The sequence below is a fragment of the Eumetopias jubatus genome, unplaced genomic scaffold (genome assembly GCF_037043125.1).
Source record: "Eumetopias jubatus isolate StellerSeaLion01/CBP00866 unplaced genomic scaffold, mEumJub1_p1.0 scaffold_2, whole genome shotgun sequence".
Classification (NCBI taxonomy): domain Eukaryota; kingdom Metazoa; phylum Chordata; class Mammalia; order Carnivora; family Otariidae; genus Eumetopias; species Eumetopias jubatus.
Window position 1 is genome coordinate 188742262 of NW_028274808.1, and position 21323 is coordinate 188763584.

At 36.4% G+C, this 21323-nt stretch overlaps 2 protein-coding genes across 4 annotated transcripts in view; one reads left to right on the forward strand and one right to left on the reverse strand.

Annotated features, from left to right (window-relative positions):
- Positions 1-20679, forward strand: part of LCORL (ligand dependent nuclear receptor corepressor like) — a 166753-nt gene extending 146074 nt beyond the window's left edge. For 2 of the 3 annotated variants that reach the window (XM_028087736.2, XM_088021234.1), the window contains exon 8: positions 15882-15987. In XM_028087736.2, the coding sequence (XP_027943537.2) occupies positions 15882-15895 (14 nt within the window). In that variant the 3' untranslated portion in view covers positions 15896-15987. Of the gene's footprint in view, positions 1-15881 lie in introns of all 3 variants that reach the window. The other variant, XM_028087749.2, reaches the window with a different exon arrangement.
- Positions 18438-21323, reverse strand: part of NCAPG (non-SMC condensin I complex subunit G) — a 50307-nt gene continuing 47421 nt past the window's right edge. The window contains exons 19-21 of the mRNA XM_028087770.2: positions 21121-21207; positions 19598-19667; positions 18438-18658 (exon numbers count right to left, since the gene is read on the reverse strand). Of these exons, the coding sequence (XP_027943571.1) occupies positions 18535-18658; positions 19598-19667; positions 21121-21207 (281 nt within the window). The 3' untranslated portion in view covers positions 18438-18534. The remainder of the gene's footprint in view (positions 18659-19597; positions 19668-21120; positions 21208-21323) is intronic.

Consider the following 21323-nt stretch of genomic DNA (forward strand, 5'->3'; position numbering starts at 1 on the left):
AGATCCATTTTGTAAATTTCATTTTTGTATATTAGATTTTCATTTCATGTTAAGAAAGGAGGAGTGGTGGTAGCAGTCAATTCAGGTAGCTTTACCATAGATATTACAAACCATGAGAAAATATCTTATGAATTTAGGAAAACATGAGATCAGTGTTTTGTCAAGTCTTAATTTCATATGACATCAGTATCTCCTCAAGTCTTAATTAACCTTACACCATCTTAATTTGGTCAGAACTGGATGAAGTGAAGGTAGATATTTTAATGTAAAAATGAAAAAACTCATTGGCATATTCTTTTTTCTTTGGACTTCATATTACCTCTTTACTAATTGACAGTGCCACAAGTGAAACTGTTAAAACTTTTGGTTATTTGAAGTATTCTAATGAAATCAGGAATTTTTAATAAAAATCCGTTCTATTTATAATTGAGTTTCTTCCCTATCAGCATAACTTTCATAGGAACTGAGTAAGGAGAAGAGTTTTAGGTTTTGAAGCATCTCTAACTCTTGCTATAATGCTTTATTAATATATAGAAGAGCTACTTTGATAATCTGTCTTGATTTTTTTCTTAGAATTTTTCTTGACTATTTTATATCCTATTGCTTTGTTAACCATTACTGAGTTTTTCACAGTATTCTACTTTACTAATTACCCCACATCTTTCATGGAAAACCATCTAATTTACTCAACAAATTGGATACTTTTTCTTTTGATCTACTAGGCTTTGTGTTAGACATTGGGGGAGTCACAGAGGAACTCAGGGAACTTATAAAAAAATATGTCAAATTGTTTTTACTTTGGCAGCACAGTATAATTTGAAGAAAGATAATTTGATTGATTCTCCATGCTAGTGGATATGGAGTACAGAACTATTTTCAAACATAAAATTAATTCTCTAAATTGGGGCACCTGGCCCATGGCCTGTTTGTAAGTAAAGTTTTATTGTAACACTCCAAGTTCACTTAGGTATTGTCATTGCTGTTTATGCCACTGAAACTGAATTGAGTAATTTCATAAAGCCCACAGAGCTTAAAATACTTATTACCTGGCCTTTTGTGGAAAAAAGTTTGTTGACCTATATATATCAGTAGAATTTTGGTATGTGCCTAGAAAGTCATTGGGTTGTTTAAAAATAGATTAAAGTTATTATATCCAGTTTATTCCGAACACCCCATCCTCTCCCTCTTCCCACACAATGCAATATATTTCTGACTTGTAGTTGTTTTATCTGTATGGGAGAAGACCTATCTTTATCCAGCAGAGTGGTGCTGGGGGAGCCATGAGTGGTAGTTTATTCTGTTTTGTAAATCTTCATTCTCTCCCCGCAGCCTCCAGACCTGCTTTGTCTATCTGAGGTAAGTCCAAGGGTCACCCTTCTTCTCTTCCTTCACCAGTGGCTACCACCTGTTAGAAAGATTTATTTCAGTGCTTTACATCTTAAATTCCTTCCTCAAGTGTTCTCCTTTTTTCTTCTCAATTTCTTCACTTAGGGATTCAGAATTCTTGGTTCAGCTCTCCTGGCTACCATTCCCCCCACCCTCATTTTTCCTGTGCGGTAAACAGTTTGCAGTGGAGCTGAGCATTCTGTGATTATAATGTTAAGTCTATTGAATTCACCTGTTGTTTAATTACACGCGGGGCAGGGGGGTGGGGTAGGACAGAGTAGGTGTCTGAATGATTTCATCCTGCCAGGTTTTTTCTTGGTTGTTCTTGTTTAATTTTAATAAGACCTTGGCTTCTTTTTCCTACCCCACTCCCATTCCAATCCCAGGCAACCTAGACATTTCATTTGTTTTCTACTTTGTTTCTGTACATAGAAACAGAAAGCTAGATAGACCCCGTTAATTTATTCTTTAAAAAATGTCTCCTATGTGCCAGGCGATATGCTAGACATACAGGATATGATGGGGGACAAAACCACGTATTGTTCTGCCCTCAAGGTTCAAGTTTATTAAGAGAGGCAGACATTGAGTAAGTACACAAATCTTACAAGTTCTTAATTAGTAGGTGGTATTATAAGAATTCCTTATAGGGAGATTTTATCAAGTCAGAGAAATGGCGGGGGGGGGGGAAGATTTCTCTAAGGAAATGGCCATTGAACTGAGCTGTGAAGAGTGAGTAGGAATTAATTAGGTCAAGTAGCAAAGAACTGGGAGGGGAAGACTGACTTCCGGAAAGAAAGACTTGCATGTGGGAAAACTGCAGCATGGTATTCTTTGCAGGTAAAACAATGACTGGTGTGTCTTGAGTCAAAAGAGAAAGGAGAAGCCTGATATCAGGTGTGAGGATTGAGAAGTAAATGAAGGACAGACCATGTTGATTCCCATAAGCCATGTTTATGTACTTTCAGTGGCTTCCTATTGCTCTTAGAGTAGAGATTGTATAGGGAAGATATATGACATCATCAGATTCTCCCTAAAGGATCTCTCTGACTGCCTTGTGGAAGATGAATGGTAGACTGCAAGAGTGAAGGCATGGACCATTATGGTGGTCGAAATGAGAACTGTACTACTTTAAAACAATGCTTTAAAAACTTTAGTGTGCATCAGAATCACCAGGAGGGCTTATTATAAAAGAGATGGTTGGACTCCAAGGACCACACTTAGAGAACTATTGGTATAGAGTATAGAGGGTTGTAGTAGAAAGAAGATAATTCCTTACTAATATCATTATGTTATAAATTTCCCTCTGAACACTACTTTAGCTATATCTCCCAAATTTTGCTCTGCTGTATTTTCACTCTCATTAAATTAGAACTATTTTCGTATTTCCCTTGTGATTTCTTGTTTAACCCATGGATTACTTGGAGATAAATTGGTCAGTTTCCAAATTTTGAGGATTTTCTAGATACTGTTACTGATTTCTAGTTTAATTCTATTATGGTTATAAAATATACTTTGTATGATTTTAATTCTTTTGAACTTATTGAAAAAATTTTTTTACGGTCAAGAGTCTATCCAGATCTACTTTAATGAATGTTCTCCGTGTTATTGAAAATATTGTGTAGTCTGCTGCTGTTGGGTGGAGTCTTGTCAGTTAAGCAAGTTGATAGATAGTGCTATTAAATGCTTTTACATCTTTCTTGAGTTTCAGTCTACTTATTCTATTTATCCTTGAGAGAGAGGTTTTCAAATCTGCACCTTTGATTCTAGATTTTCCTATTTATCCTTTCAGTTGTGGTTTTGTTTCATGTATTTTGAAGCTCTGTGATTAGATGCATATACATTTAGAATTTTTATATACTTTTGGTGAATTTACTCCTTTTCTATATGAAATGAACCCCTTTTTCTCTGGAAATATTCTTTGGTCTGAAATCATTTTTTGTCTGATATTACTATAGTCATTCCAGCTACTTTTCACTAGTTTTAGCATGGTATATCTTTTCCCATACTTTCATTCTTAACCTATATGTCTCTGTATTTGAAGTGAGTTTCTTTTAGGCAGCATACAGTTGAGGCTTGCTTTCTCACCCAATCTGACAATCTCTGCCTTTTAATAGACCATTTTCATTTCATGTGACTTGATGTGGTTTTCAGTCAGCCAACTTTGTTTGTTTTTGTTTTTGTTTTAATTGAGGTATAATTGACATATAACATCTTAGTTTCGAATGTACAACATAATGATTTGGTATTTGTTATGTATTGTGATGTGATCACCACAGTAAGTCTAGTTGACTTTTGTCACCATAGAATTTTTTCTTGTGATGAAAACTTTTATGATCTGTTCTTTTAGCAACCTTCAAATGTATAATACAGTATTATTAATTATAGTCAGCGACTGTGCTGTATGTTACATTCCCATGACTTCTTTATTTTATGACTAGAAGTTTGTATCTATTGAGCCCTTCACCCATTTTGCCCCTGCCTCTAGCATCCACCAATCTGCTTTCTGTATTAGTGAGCTTGGTTGTTTTTTGTTATTTTTAGATTCCACATATAAGTGAAATCATCTGGTATTTGTCTTTCTCTGACTTATTTCACTTAGCATAATCCCCTCAAGATCCATTCATGTTATTGCAAATGGCAAGATTTCCTTTTTATGGCTGGATGTGTGTCTGTGTGTGTGTGTATGTGACAGAGAGAGAGAGAGAGAGATTCTCTTTATCCATTCATCCATTGATAGACACAAGTTTCCATATCTTGGTTATTGTAAATAATGCTGCAGTGAACACGTCGGGGGGTGCATATATCTTCTCAAGTTTACTGTTTTCATTTTTTGGATAAATATCCAGAAGTGGAATTGCTGGATCATATAGTAGTTCTATTTTTAATTTTTTTTTAAAGATTTTATTTATTTGACAGAGCACAAGCAGAGGGAGAGAGAGAGAGAAGCAGGCTCCCTGCTGAGCAAGGAGCCCGATGTGGGACTTGATCCCAGGACCCTGGGATCATGACCTGGGCCGAAGGCAGCCGCTTAACTGACTGAGCCACCCAGGCATCCCTATTTTTAATTTTTTGAGGAACATCCATACTATTTTCTTTAGGGGGTATACCAATTTATATTCCCACTAATAGTATACAAGGTTCGCCTTTTTTCCACATCTTCACCCACATTTGTTATTTATCTTTTTGATAATAGCCATCCAAATTTCTATTTTCTATTCATCCCATCTATTATTTACTTCCTTTTTTCTCTTTTCCTGCCTTCTTTTGGAAAAGCTGAGTGTATTTTATTATTCTATTTACTCTCTTAATTGTTTTTTTAAGAAGTACTTGCTGTCAAGTTTACCCTTTATATCAACTTACCAGTAACTCTCTTCAGATGTTACACCACTTCATGTATAGTCTAAGAACTTTACAGTATATTTGCATTTTTTCCCTCCAAGCCTTTGTGCTATTATTATTGTCATACATTTTGCTTCTATAAATGTTATCTTCCCTATATGTTGTTACTATTTTTCCTTTGCACAGTTATTCAAAGAGATTTTTAAAATAGAAAAAGTATTTTCCCCATGAATTTTCCATTCTGGTACTTTTCATTCTTTTGTACAAATCCAGGCTTCTACCTGATATTATTTTACTTCTGCCTGCATAACTTCCTTTAGCATTTCTTGTAGTGTGGGTTTGCTGTTTATTAATTCACTCAGCCCTGCCTTTTTGTCTGGAAAAGTCTTATTTCACTTTTTTTCCCCCCACTTCTGTTTTTGAAAAGATATTTTAGCTGGATATGGAATTCAGATTTGACCATATGTTTCTTTTAGTACTTTGAGCCTGTTGCTCCACTGCCTTCTAGATTTTAAAGATAAGTCTGCTGTCATTCTTCTATTTGCTACTCTCTATGTCCTGGATTTTTTTTTTCCTCCAGTTGCTTATAAGATGTTATCACTGGTTATCAGCAATTTGATTACAAATGGGTTTGGCATTGTTGCCTTCATGTTTTTTTTCTATTTGGAGTTTTTTGAACTAGTTGTATATGGGGGTTTAGTTTTTATCACATTTGGAAATCTTTTAGCCATATTTTCTTAAAATATGTTTCTATCTCTCTTGTCACTACTCTCCTTTTGGGATTCCAATCACATTTATTTTGCCGCATAGAACACTGATACCTGTTCATTTTTGTACATTTTTTTCTCTGTTTCATTTTGGATTATGCTATTTCATGTTTTTAAGCTTGATAACCTCTTCTTTGGATTGTCTAATCTGCTGTTAGTAACAGCCAGGATATTTTCATTTCAGAAATTATATTTTCATCTCCAGAGATTTAAATTTAGTCTTCTGGGGCGCCTGGGTGGCTCAGCTGGTTAAGCGTCTGCCTTCGGCTCAGGTTACGAGCCCAGGGTCCTAGGATCAAGCCCCATGTTGGTCTCCCTGCTCAGCAGGGAACCTGCTTCTCCCTCTCCCCTCTGCTGGTGCTCTCTCTCTCTTGCTATGTCTTTCTCTCTCACAAATAAATAAATAAAATCCTTTTAATAAATAAATTAATTTAGTCTTCTTTGTATCTACTATATTTCTCCTCATGCTCATGCTTTCCTCAGCTTCTTGAAAGTACCTGCATTAATATCCTTGTGTGCTAATTTTACAATGTGTGCTATCAGTTCCTACTGATTCATTTTTCTCCTCATTTTGGGTCATATTTTCCTGTTTTTTGCATGCCTGGTAATTTTGGATTAGATGCTGGACATTGTCGATTTTACCTTGTATGCTGGGGTTTTTTTGTTTTGTTTGTTTTTGCAATGTCTTCAATGTTTTGTGGCTCTGTTCTAAGACACTATTAACTCATTAAGAAAACTTTTTAGTGTTTCAAATCTTGCTTTTGGGCATTGATAGGCAGAGTTGGAACAGCCTTTAGTCTAGGACAGTGGTTCTCAACTGGGGATGTCCTGCAGAGGATATCTGATGATGTATAGAGACATTTTGGATTGTCACACTTAGTGGGTAGAGGCCAGAGATGCTGCAAACATTCTACAGTGCATAATAAGACAACTCCTCACAATAAAGAATCACTTGGCCCCAAATGTCAGTAGTGCTGAGGATGAGAAATCTTGCCGTAGGGCTAATTTTACCCCACTAGTGAGGCACTACCAATAATTATTTACTGTCATATGTGTCAGGGGTTCTTTCCATTCTTGCTGGTGCAAACACAAATTATATCCAGTCCTTTGTGGCCTCTAGCAATTTTCTGCCTGGTCCTTTTCAGTGGTCTTTTTCACGGATTTGGGAAACATTCATCATGCACTGATCAGTACTTATCTACAGATTTGAGGGAAGCCAGTGCAGATCTCTAGAGCTCTCTCTGTGCGGCTCTGTCTCCTGTGCTCTGCCCCACAGATTCTGGTTGCTTTGGTCTCCCTCAGCAACAAACTGTCCTCTCATCTCAGGAAGATCTCCAAGCTCCTTTTGGTCCCTCTCTCTATACTGCAGACTGGAAATTCTTCAGGCAGTAAGCCAGAGCAATTTTTATGACTTCCCTCCTTTGTCCCCTTCTTTCAGGGATCACAGTCACCCTGTACTTTCTTTCATCCATTGTCTTAAAAATATTTCAGGGGCTCATGGGTGGCTCAGTCAGTTAAGTGTCTGGCTCTCAATTTCAGCTCAGGTCTTGATGTCAGGGTCGTGAGTTCAAGCCGCACACTGGGCTCCATGCTGGATGTGGAGCCTACTATATATATTGCATATATTTTTGTCTATTTTTTAAGTTGTTTAAAGTGAGAGGGTAAATCTGATTCCTGTTACTTCATCACAGCCTGAGCAGAAGTCCTAGATTTATTCTTTTGACAGATATTTATCCAGTTTCTATATGCAGGGTACTGCAAATAATATGTTGAACAAGACCAATATGTTGTACTTTCTCATCAAGCTCATATTTTAATGGGAGGGAGGAAAAACATAAGCAATTGTTAAGTTCTGTGTTCATGAAATTAGATGATCTAAAGAGTTTCTATTGGTAGTAACTTTAGGTTGAGTACTCAGGGAAATCCTTTTTGAAGAAGTAATGTGGTGAGCAGTGGGAGGATTTGAGATGTCTGAGATGTCACTGATAACTGAAACAGTATGGATGAGAACCCCTAAAGAAAGATTATAGAAGAAGAAAAGGAAGCCTGGGAGTTAGGCTTGAAAAATTTCAAGCCATCCAAGAGGAGGATGACTTGCAGTGAAGGGAAGAAGAAAGCCAGTATTGTGTTTTGTCTCAAAAGCCAAAAAAAAAGTGAGTTTCAAGAAAGGTTTACTCTTCTCAGGCTGCCATCACAAAATACTGTAGACTGCATGTCTTAATGACAGATTTGTTTTCTCACAGTTCTGGAGGCTGGGAAGTCCAAGATCAAGGTCTGGAGGGTTCAGTTTCTGGTGGGTCTCTGTTGCTGGTTTGCACATGGCTACCTTCCCATTCTGTGGTGTCTTCTTCTCCTCTTATGGGGACAATAAGGCCATCAGATTAGGGCTCCACCCTGTAACCTTATTTTACCTTAGTTACCTCCTAAAGGCCCTATATCTCTTAATATAGGGGGTTAGAACTTCAGCATATAATACAGGGACATACACAATTCAGTCTGTAGCAGAGGAAATGACCAATAGTGTTTAATGTTCTGAAAATTAAAGATCATTCATCAAACTTATCAATTCATTGGAGACTTTAGTAAGTGCTGTTTTCATGGAGTGAAAGACCTGGAAGCCAGATTGGAGTAGGTTAAGAATAAGAGAAAGAAAATGGTGATGGCAAGTATAGGATAACTCATTAAAATAATCTAGCTCTAAAAATGTTATTTTGAGGAAAATAAAAGATTGAGTGAAGTTTTGTTTTTGTTTTTAAGGAATGAGAGACCTTGCACATCATGGTGAGGAGAAGACATGTTCCAGTATTTATCTGTTGCCACAACAGTGCTACCTTACAAACCACCCCAAAACTTACTCCCTTAAGTAAATTAAGCACTTACTTCACTCCTGGATCTCTGACTGAGAAATAAGGCTAAGAGGTTCTTTTGGCTTTGGCTGGGTTCCCTCACATGCCTTGTACTAGCTGGCCATCAGGTGAGCCGGCTTAGCCCCGCTCTGTGTCTCACGTCCACACAGCAGGTCAGCCCAGGCATTGTTCTCGTGGCAAAAACAGAGATACACAGCGGGGGCATAAGTGCCCAAGTAGTTTCTGAAGCTTCAGCTTGCACTGGCCTCAGCCAGTTTAGAGTTCATACTTGCTAACATCCTGTTGGCCAAAGCAAGTCACGTGGGTGAGGCCAGAATGAGAGGACATGGCAAAAAAAATAGGGCAAAGAGATGAATATAGGGAGGGGTGAAGAAGTTGGGCTGTGGATGCAGCTATATTAAAAAAAAAAAAAGGAAGGGATCATTGATTATAATCATTTTTAAGTTCCTCAGAAGGCAAATGGGAACAGGATCCAAAATCTTTCTAAGGGCTGTCAGGCTCCATACACTTTCACAGTTAGTCAGTTGGCATTATTTTAGATCAATAACTTGCTAAGTTTTTAATTAATTTACTAAAATTTCCTATTTTATTATTATAAATGTATGTGAATCACATCTGTGTTTATTGAATATCTGAATACCTATTTAAGATACTGCTTTAGGCACAGTTGTGTTATACTAATTTAATATACAAGTTAATTAATAAATTCAGGTAAATTCTTTTTGTCCCTACCTGGCCAATGATCACTTGTAAATCACATAGCACTACAAACTGTTCATTGATTTCTGAAGAGAATTGGTTTTGTGCCTTTAATCGGACTATAATTTCCTTCATTCCATCCAACTAAAAATTCAGGTAGATATCCAGTTTCTCAGGAGAAACTATTCTTTTTATTCTAGATGTTTTCTTGTGAATCTCCAGTTATGGTTTGCTCTAATAATCATGATAGCACTTACTAGTTAAGCACATATTATGCTAATCTTTATATTAAAAAAAAAGTAGTTCTCCTAAAATTGTTTGGAGTAAACTGCAAATCTGTGATTCTAATCCAAGAATATGAGACTTCAGAGTCTTACTCTTAACCACCAGGTTCTTCTGTTCCTCCAAATAACCACATCAAATAATCAAAAGCAAGTCAGAAAAAATGTCTGACTTAAAATCTACCACTTAATCTGCCAGGGCCCTTAAATTCATCAGTATCTTACCAAAGAGAAATTTTTCTCTTGAGATAAATTAAGTCTTTAAAAACAAAAAACCTGTATAACCTAACTTACAGAGTTTGCCAACAAGAGAAAGGATTTACATTAGACATCATGTTCCACTGGTAGACCATGTATAACTGGCTAGATCCCTATGGCTCTTTCATTTGAACCCCTCTCCCCTTTAAAGCCCAGAGATTTAAAATTAAATGGTTGTACTAGTGCAAAAACAAATCATACACATATCTGTCATCCTGTATCCCCACATATGTACCTTTTGACTTTTTGTTAGTAGTACTAATACTAACATTTATTGAGTCCTTACTGTGTGCCCAGCCAGGCATTTTTACATGCATTCTCTATACCAACTGCTTTGTTTGCATAAACTCATTAATAGTCACATTACCCTTAAGAGGTGGGTACTCTCATTATCTTCACTTTCCAGTTAAATTGAAGCTTAGAGGTTAAGGAATGTACACTTAGCAGGTAAGTGATTTAATTCGGAATCAAAAGTTAGGCTCTATGAAGCCTCCGTCTGTCCCAATTTACTAAAATCCTTTAGTAAAGAATTTACTTTAGACCTATTTCAAATATTTTTTCCCCAACCTCCCCATTGCTGGGATTAATTTCCCTTCTCTGTAATCCCTTAGTCTTCAGTTACCTCTTCTATATCTATTTATAATAAAATAAATATATTTTGGTAATTGATGAATATTTCTCCCTTCTGCCTCCTTACCAAGCTGCAAAACCCTTGAAGACAGACACCGTCACAGTATTTTATATTCTAAATATATTAGGTAGGTGTTGGTTAAGGATTTGAGGGAAGAATGAGTGAATACTAACTTTGGTAACCAGCAGACCTGGCTTATGAACGCATGCCAGCTTGTCATAGAACTGAAACACTTTGATAGTTGGCGAAGTCCTCGGTATTGGCCTCTGGGAACCCTGGAATTATCAAATTTAGAGTCCAGTAGACCAAGGATTTCATTTCTATAACTTCTTACTACATCAAAACCATGGGAATACGCTTGTTGACTTCATAAAGGTTCTCTGATCTAGTTTACACATTTAACAGCCCTATTGTGGTATTTGGATAGATTTGTGGAGAATCAGCCTCAAGGGTATACCTATAATCGCTATTCAGTAAATTTTCACATCAGATGACGCTATCACCAGAGGAAATAGCCAGTCATTCAGAATTTGGAGTTAAATAGATGAGTTCAGATTCGATAGTTTCAGGTACTTTATAGTAACTATTCACATTCTAAATCCTATACCACATTTGTCTATCCATGCATACAGCTGACTTTCCTCCCTTTGAAAAGATGAACTTATGTTTCTTAAAACCTTTAACCTAAACAATACTCTTATGGTAGGGGAGCCTTGGTGGCTCAGTCAGTTGAGTGTCCGACTCTTGATTTTGGCTCAGGTCATGATCTCAGGGTTGTGGGATCGAGCCCTGCATGGGGCTCCGAGATCAGCGAGGAGTCTGCTTGAGATTCTCTCTCTCCCCCTCCCTCTCCCTCTGGCCCTCCCCACCGCTTTCTCTCTCTAAAATAAATCTTTAAAAAAAAATACTCTTATGATAGCTCTCAAAAAACATGTCTGTGCCCTAACATTTTCTTTTTTTATCTTGAGAAATTGAAAGATATGACTACTACTTATTTAGTTAAATATGTGGAAACTTCATGCTCTAACATATATAATTTCCTAGATACGGTTGTGGCTGTAGCCCTTCAGAATGTCTGTCTGTCTGAAATCTGTAGACCAGACACTTACCATATGTTAAGTATTCTGAAGAAATAGATAAATGGGTATTAACATAAAGGGAGAATCATGACAGAATTACAGCCCAAGAGTTAGTATGCAGGATAGGGTAATAAATCCTAGACTCTGAACTTGCACTTATTAGTTGAGTGAACCTTAATGTGTCATTTTACTTCTTTGAGCCTCAGTGGTGGTTTTTGGAATTGAATGCAACATTATCAGAAAGATTTTTAGCATAGTGCCTAGCATGTAGCAACTGCTCTAGAAATGATCTTTTCAGACCTCTCTTGCTCACACTAAAATGTTTCCTGCGATTTGACTAGCCTACTTTAAAGTTAATTGTCTCTATGACAGAAATGAACTATCCCCATCTCTAGTAATAAGTAAAACAAGTGTGATTTATTACAGCTAGATATATTAAAATTTTTTGTTAGAATTATCAGTAATCATTTTTTAATATATTTTTTAAAGATTTAATATATTTGTGAGCTTATGAGCAGAGAGGGAGAGAGACAATCTCAAGCAGACTCGGCGCCAAGCACATAGCCCAGTGTGGGGCTTGATCTCAAGACCCTGAGATCATGACCCGAGCCAAAATCAAGAGTTGGCCACCTAACCCTCTGAGCCACCCAGGCACCCCAATAATCATTAATTTAAATCACACGTTGTAACTGTTTGGATTTCCATGACCCAGAAAAGATTTTCATCTTTTATACTTCCCAAATGCACATATTCTTGTAAACCTCCATTCACATGCCGGAGAGACGTTCTCCCTTACTTAGGGTGGATGAAATTACAGAAGTATTGAAAATAGGCTTGTATGTCCAGATGATCATTTCAGTGCCCCTTCCTTGTCATTCACTCACCTACCGTCTGTCTCGGTTGCTAGTTTGATAGAAGAGGCCTTAGGGTGAGTACCTCTCTTCCAGCTTTGTCCCCCATTCACCAAAAGACACAGTGCTAAATTAAACCTTTGCATTTGTCGATGGCTCTGTATGGTTTTTAAATCATGTTAAATGGCTCTCATTAAATCATTCAGAAATGTAATGGTAAACAGGATGATGTTTAATTTTAAGAGGGAGAGAGAGAATCTCAAGCAGGCTCCATGCCCAGCACAGAGTCCAACACGGGGCTCAGTCTTACAACCTTGAGATCATGACCTGAGCCAGAATCAAGAGTTGGATGCTTAACTGACTGAGCTCCCCAGGCGCCCCTCAATATCTTTTTTTAAAGATGAGAAAAGGAGAAGGAAAGAGACTAAGTTTACTTGTCCAGGGTCATAAGGCTGATGATTGATCTTCTCAGAACTGGGACTCAGGTCTTTATGTTCCTTTCCCCAGTTCTTTATACACTGTCACTGAGCTTTCAACAGAATCCTTGATACGGCTATATAAAGCCACTTGATCTGATAGTTTAAATGCTGCTGCTTCAACTTTCTAATCATATGTAAGGCAAAGAAGCCATGAAATATAAGACTGCTAGATTTGATGATCCAAAATTTAGAATGGATTCATGACAAAATCACCATAAGCAGATACAAACACTAATGAACTAGGCTGCGTAGGGAGGGGAGTGGGATTGTAAACCACATAGAACAGAGCACCAATCTTAACTACATATCAATATGAAAATAAGCTGAACCTTCCTCATAAGAGAAATGCAAATTAAACAATGAAATACCATTTTTTGACCTTAATTTTTTTCAAAGATCCATGTTTTATTATACATTATTGGTAAGAAAATGAAAGAAAGACACTTGCACACGTTGTTGGCAAGAGTGTAAAATGGTACGTAATCTATGCAGGATATTTTGGTAATATCTGTCAGAACTTTAAAAGCACCCTGTGACTCAGTTTATCCTATTCCTAGACATCAGCCCTATAGATACAGTTGAATGCACAGACACATACAAGAGTATTCAACTTAATTTTTAAAACATACAAAACAAAAAGTTTAAAAAGTACATCAAGAAAATTTGAGGGGGTACCTGGCTGGCTCTGTCAGTAGAGCTTGGGACTCTTCTTGTGATCGTGAGTTCAAGCCCCATACTGGGTATGGAGATTAAAAACAAAAGTTGAGGAATATTTAATCTTTCACTTGGTACAAATGTGTATGATTGTACCACAAATTCCTGACATTAAACCTAACTAGTCAATTTTTTAATTTCCAAATATAAAGGATTGTTAAAAATTCTTCTAGATTGCAAATTCTTTGAAAGCATGCACTGTGTACACTTCCTCATCTTTGTACCTCAGAGGTGCTGCTTTCTAGTGGGTACTCAATGTTAAATAATTTGGTACAGAAAATGGAATTGAAAAGTGCTTTGGTTATTACTAGATTACTTAAGAGATCCAGGTTCTTATATTAGTCCACATACATCTGATTGGAACACTGAAAAAAGAGAAGTTTTCTATTTTTCTATTTTCCTATACCTTAGTTTCCCCATCTTAAAAAGGGGGTGGATGGGTGGTTCCTAGAAAGGTCCCTTCTAGCTCTGTTGTTCTAATGCCTCTGTTTCTAGCGCTTGAAGATGGCTATATTCTTCTACTCTTAGTATTCTATAGATTAGTAGCCCCAAACATTGCACACTGAGTTTTAAGTGTATATGTATGAATTAAGTATGTCAATCTGTGTATTAGTACAAACATACAGTTCTTTTAAAACTGGAATTTTCTTCCCATGCATGTGTAGTTTTGTGCACTCCTGGAGTTTGTATACCCAAATTTGGAGTACACTCTCTAGAAAAGTAACTTTAATTTTTTGAAGGTCTTAAAAAGAACAATGTAGTAGTATTCTCTGATAAATATACCTTTGTCAATCAAACAGCAAAAATCGGGGTCTTTTAGTTTTGTTTTTTAGCAAAAAATTGTTATCACCATTTGTTGCTTCGTGCCATCATCTTCTTTTGGCATTGATAGTTGATCTACCAAGCTATCTTAATAAATATATTTGTATTTTTATAGCTTGCCTTAGAGTTTCTCAAAGAGGTATATATACAAATAATACAAATACGAAGGCTAGCAGTCCTTGGAAGAAGGAAAAACATTACTGCTTTATCTGAGCTTTGCTAACTTGACAAAAAATCTTGAGGGCGCCTGAGTGGCTCAGTTGGTTAAACTGCCTTCGGCTCAGGTTATGGTCCTGGAGTCCTGGGATCGAGTCCCACATCGGGCTCCCCCTTCTCTGTGGGGAGCCTGCTTCTCCCTCTGCCTGCCACTCCCCCTGCTCTGTGTCAAATAAATAAAATCTTTAAAAAAAAAATCTTGAGGTCCATGAGGCCATCAATCTAATAATAGTAACCAATACAAATATTTTCAAAAATCAGTTAAGATTTCTGATATGAATGAGAATATTGTATTTTGGATCTTTGTCATTTATCAGGCCGATTTAAATATATTCTTATTTATTCACCTCTTTTTTTGGCTTTTTAAGTGATTTTCTATTTTTGATGAGTAACCTTTTAAGCTACTTGTAGTTTGTCATTTTGCTTCATATCTATGAAGCTGAAACTATGTTATTCAGTGAAACCGGGACCATTTGCCTGGGGAGAACTCAGTGGCAACATGATAGCCATTGAAATATGCTATAACAGGTTAAATCTCTCTGGTTTATTGAATGGCAAATGAGTCTGTTTTTGAGGTTGCAAGGAAAGATCAGGAAAATGCTACTGAGGTCTGGAGGAAGCTGCCACTTGTAACAAGTCACTTAAATACTACATGCCTATTTCCTCTTCTCTAATAGAAAGAATCCTAGACCTGTCATTGGAGAAAGGTTAGGAATGATGCAGTCCAACGAAACTAATCAGTTAACCATCAAATGAGCTACTGTACAGCAAGCTATTAGTTTATAAACATAAGGATTCACATCAGAAAACGTGAAGACTATCATGAATATTATTTAAGATTCAGGACTACATGTCCATTACATGTGGACTAGCTACTCTTTGGATTCTCAAGTTTCTGTTTCTAAAGATTCTCATCAGAGAGCTAGTAGACAAGCATAAGGGAAAGAGGAAGGACCATATTCCAATTCGTTGGGTGACTCTATAACTTCAGACATATTTGTACTTGAGTCTGAGACTCACTTTTACTGTTTATCATCAGGATAAGTATACCAACCTTGCTTGGTTGTTAGGAAATTTAAATGAGATAATACATGTGAATGTGCCTAGAACATGGTAGACTTTCAAAGGTTAATTAATTCCTTCTTGTCTCAAAGTGGCTCTGATCCTGGTAAGTTAAAGGACAAATGAAAAAGGTTGAATCCTGCCAAGTTCAAGAGGTTAAATGTCATGAGTATACTTATGGAATCCATATACACAGTGGTTTTGTTGTCCAGTGCTATCTGGGTGACGTCTTAAGTACCTGACTATATGTAATGTATTCAGTTCAGTGAGGAGGCTGGAGCTAAGAACAAAACTCCTGTACTTTCAGGGTAATAAAATGCCCTATCTACTCTGTTTCGAGGTCCAAACAATAAAATGACTGAATTTTCCTTTACAAGGTTGATAATTTCTTTGAAGTTAAACTAAAATGCCTTGCACTTTTTTTTTCCAGCATGCTACAAATGAAAACCGATGAGAAATTGAATTTGTCTGATGGGAATACAGCAAGTTGCCCTTTGAGCCCCATTAAGATGTGCCTTAATCGTCCCAGTGAATGGAATCTGAGTTTGACAGCAGCATCTCTAGCGAGCTGTACAGTTAACCAAAACCTCAAAAGTGAAGAGAAATAGATTGCAGTTCTTCTTGCACTATCCTTATTTTGTACGTCAGTATTCGTTCTGCATTTATCAATTGATCTTGAAATATTTCTAGTCCTGTGATGTCTTTATATTAAATATAATCATGAGCATTAATCATTTGGATTATATTCTTTGTATGTTTTTTTACGTTTTACACCAGACCATTGTGGAATTTTGCAGTACAAATGGATTTTGATGTTTCTCTTTTTAAAGGTATTTTGTGAATTTTTTATGCCCTACGTTTAAATACATAATTGTCCCGTTTTATTTCTGTGCACAAAGTTTTAATATATACTGCATTATGTGATTTAGAAGCTAGTATTGTAAAGATTTGTGATAACCTGACCATGAACAGTTGTATAATAGGTGGATACCAACTACCTCGAAGCAAACTGGTAAAAGGCAAAGGTATCTCTTAGAAGTTTATCTCTTTCAAAGTTATATATGTATAGAAAAATTGATCATAGTTTATCAAGTAGCATGTTTTCATTCATAGAATTTGAGCTGATCGGTTCTTTCTCTGTACTTTTAAACCTATAAAATCTGTGGGCTGTAAGATCAGTGGCACAATTGCATGTTTACTCTTCAGCAAAGCTGTGCCTCTTGCAGACAAGAATACTGTTTGGTGTAAGTTACCAGTTTTGAATGAAAAATGGTAAATGGATTTACATCTATTGATTTTACTGTATTTTAGCCAATTAAGTGGAAAATGTCTTTTAAAAGCAGGATAAAATCCCTTACCTTTCACTATAATAGTGTGAAAGCATAGCTTCAGCAGTGGCTACGTGACTGTGTCTAAAACTTGAATACTGGACAGTAAGAACACTAAAGGTTTGGTGCTTCCGTTTGTTTCTCCCGCGCCAGGGAACAAAAGCTCTGGTGTGGCGGTCCGTGGCGGTCCGTGGCAACGCAGCTCCTTCCCCTGCAGAGCCTGGCTGTGGGGCCGGTGGGGTTTAGGCTGAGGTGCTCCTAAACACCTTTCCTTACAGCACATTCCGCGTCCACGTTAAGTCCTATTCTCCCTATTTCTCCCTATCCCTCACCCCAAAACATTATTTTTAAAGTGACAGGGATTTGACAAAATAAGACTTCCATAAGGAATTTGAAGCACAGGAAGACAGAGCCAACAGAATGAAAAACAATCATCTATTTTTTATTGTTTTATGCCACATCTGCCTTTTCCTTTTGCTTAATAAGCGTTCTTAGTTTGTAACTTTCAGACTCCTTTTATATTTCTGAGCTCTATAAAGCACATATATGTATGTAATACAGCAATTTGGTTCTAAAAAGCACAACAATCTTAATTTAGCTCTTAGAACATCACCTTAAATAAATGGCCTAAATAAACCTTAAAAAGCACAATTATTATTAAAACAGATCCAATGTCAGGACATTTCTATTCTGGATAATAAAGAGAAAAGGTAATCAGAGGGATAAGAAACCATGTTTTGCTGGGTGTTGCAGACGGAAAGAGGACTGAGTTCATACTCTGTTCCACACGTGAGGCAAATGCCAATTTGGGAAGAAAAATGAGATTGACAATGAAGAAACAGTGCTCATAAACTAGTATATAAAGGACTTCCTGTCATGCTTTTCCTACTAGAATTGTCTTTTATTATCCACAGTATTTATTTTGTTATGCCAAAAACGTAGAAAGCAACTCCATAATTAACATGTATAAGTGGGGGCACCTGCCTGGCTCAGTCAGTCGAGAGAGCATGTGACTCTTGATCTTGGGGCATGAGTTCAAGCCCCATGTTGGGTTTACTTAAAAAAAATTACTTAAAAAAAAAGTATATGTGAACATCTCCTAACCCAAGAAACGCCATCAGAAACGTAAGCAAACTAGAGCTCTCATACGCAAATATTGTAAGAAGAGAAATTATCCATTCAGATAGCATTACCAAAATGTTTTTAGTGTAAGAATCACAAAATTATCAAAATAACTGTTCAGCTTAGATGCTGGGAACTTTGGAGTCATTGTAGTAGTCCTCCTAGTAAGCAAGCTCCTTTCTAGCCAGTTTGTGGTACTTCATTTGCCCTTGAGATGTCCCTTTGTAAATGTGTTCCGAAGTGTTTTCATCTGTGTTGGATGTGCCCCATCTAAATCATAAGCTTCTCAAATGCAAGCTATTAGCTAGTTACACTGAGAAGCTGTCCAGAACGCCATATACTAAATGTGAGAGTTCACGCATCACCTGGGAAGCCGATTTGCAAAGCAGGTTCCTAGGCCCACCTTAGACGCTGATTACACCCCCGGGTCCACTGCAGGCTTCCGTGGCGCACCGGCCAGGCACGGTCCTAATGCTTCAGTACAGGCCAAAGTAACGTGGAGTCACACAGCACGAAGTCCTACAAGCTATCAGGCATTTTCTGATTTTGATACAAGGGTAACTTTATTAAAGCAGAAAACTGAACATAATTTTAAAGGACGTGGTTAAAAGGACTTCACCTCCATCATCTCTTCTAACTTATATCTTCATTGAGAAACTCTGCAAGGTTAAGTTTACTTTTTTCTAGTGCTGCTGTTTTGGCTCGTCTTGGCAATCTCATCTTCATTTCTGATTCTGGCTCTGGAATTTCAGGGTCACTAAATAGATGTTGAAAATACACCAATTTAAATACAAGCTTTAAAACAAGTTTATTTATCAATAAAACTTTTTGTTTCTGTCATTTTATCAGTGTGTAATTGATATCCTGATTTTACTAAGTTTTTAAAACTAAAACCACAAAAAGACTTATTGGCTGTCCTGCCACGTAAATCATGGAAAACCTAGCTAATTGCTTTTTATTTCTATATGGAACCTGGTATTATAAGGAAGAACAACATTTTGTAATGAAGTGATTAAATAGGAACAACTGCCCAAAAGAATTTTGGAGGACAACACAAAGTGAAAAAACATCTTACGTTCTCTTAATTTAGGTAATACATTCTTAAAACACTCTGTAAACAGGTTCCCAAGAAACATTTTAAATTTAGTCAAAATTTAACCTAAAGCTATATACTGAAAATATGCACATTACAATTTTACCAATAGATGAACGCAAGGCAACTACAAAGTTTCAGCTCACAACAGTGGCTTAATTGGCAGAATCTAAAAATAAACACTACGCCACAAATATATACAATTTACAATGATAGAGTAATCCTGCTTGTAAATGTCAAGAACCCAAATCTAAATCCTTTAAGAGTTTGCTAATTCAAAGATCGGAGAGTCATACACACAATCATGTAGTTAGAAGCATACATGGGTATATAAACTGAAAGGACGTATTAAAGACGACCACCTAGGACTATGGGCCATCCCAGTAGGAAAAGCACACAAGCCATGGGAGGTCAAATGATCTTGATAATGGAATTCTAGACTATATATATCCAAGACCTTGCGATTTACAGTTTTTCACTGAGTATCTTATACATATTGAGTTCCTCTCCTTCACAGTGAAAGCAAACTACAATTTCTTTTCTACTCTCAGACCAAAAAAACAAAAAAACACCACATCTATTTTCTAGATGTACATGGCATACCTTTCAGAGTCAACCTCCACAGTCTGACGTCTCCTGTTCATCCTAGCTGAAGCTGTCACTTTTCTCCGTCCTTCAAGACAGTATATAATTCATTATCAAAATTCTCAATTGCTTACTGTTTCTATTTTCTGACCTACCCAAATCCTTCATTTTCCCTCTGCAACACATTTCTTCCTAGTTTCCAGCCATTTATTCATTTATTTTGTAAGCTTGGGTAATAGGCAAAGGAAAATATGGAAATCAAATTAGAAGGAGGCAAATTTTAGTTAAATATATTTGGGAGAAAGAAGAATGTGAAAAACATGCTATGTAAAGAGAAGTACTTCTGCTATAACACATGACCTGTGGAGAAACTAATGAAAATTAAGGGGAGAAAAGTGGGGTATACCCATCAGCAGGCCCGGGAGAGAGAAAACTTTAATCAGTAAGGTAATGGCTTCTTACAAAATATTCAAATGTATACATGGCCAGTTCAAATATGTGTTATAAAACATTTTTCAGTATAAAAACTAGACCTTCTAACAATATGCTGAAGGTTGCAAAAATTCTACTTGCTAGAAACTTCCAAGGTTAAGAAGATAAAGTTTAGCCCATGATGCTCCCTCATTTATGACAAGAATCTGATCAAATTGCTCAGTATGAACATTTGGTTGAAATTTATATACCCTATTTATTATTCATTGAGACTTAACTGTTTTTCTCCAAAACCTTACGTATTTGCTCATAATGCTGCTAGCCCCAAGAAAACATCCAACAATATGGGACTAATTTGGAACAATACCCAACAATAAGCATGTAAATAAGTGATTGGCTACAAAAATATTATGGCCAGATTCCATTTAGAAAAAAATTAAATCTGCATAGGAAAGGGCCTACAAATTGTTTTTTAAGAATTAAAATAATGGTTGGCTTGTGGGTGGGATGATTAGCGTTCTTTATATTAGTTTGCTTGCATGTATTTTCTGATTCTTCTGTAATAAGCATGAACTGCTTTTGTAATAATAATAAAACAATAAAAAGATGTTGAATTTCAGATTTTTTTCCAAGTGATCCCCTGTCAACATTTTCTTTATTCCAACAAATCCCCTATTGTTGGATACCCCTTGGGAAATAAATGATGTTGAAAAATTATGAAATAAAATGGGAAAAAGGAAAACAGAAGCCCAGACAAGTACTACAGGGATAAAAGGTTTTCAAAAGTGCTTAATCATATAAAGGATAGAATATAAGCAGCTAATAATAAAAAATCATCATTGATCATCTGATAAAAAAAATCTTAATTTAACCCAAATAGTCCTTTGCAATATGATACATTGCATCATATCTCTCAATCAAAAGCACTTGGAGCAACACTGGTATTAGAATCTTTTAGACACAAAGCAAAACCTAATATCAGCTCTAAGAACTGAAAATAAAGGATATCTGAGACATTTAAAAATCTTTATCAACAAGGAAACTTGCAAAGTGAGTATTTCATTGGAAAACAAAATTGAAAAGTTTTATTATAAAGATCCATATACTACCTCTGTTAGTCTTTTGCTGAGTGGATTTTGATGCTCGGGTTGCTTTTACATCCCTGAGAGGAGTTTTATATGCTTCTTTACTTTTTTCTATTAAAGGAAATGACACACAATGTAAATTTTAAAAAGCTTCATTAAATATTTTAAATGGTCTTTCCAAGTCAATTTTTCATAAAACAGAAATGACACCAGTACCATTAGTAGCT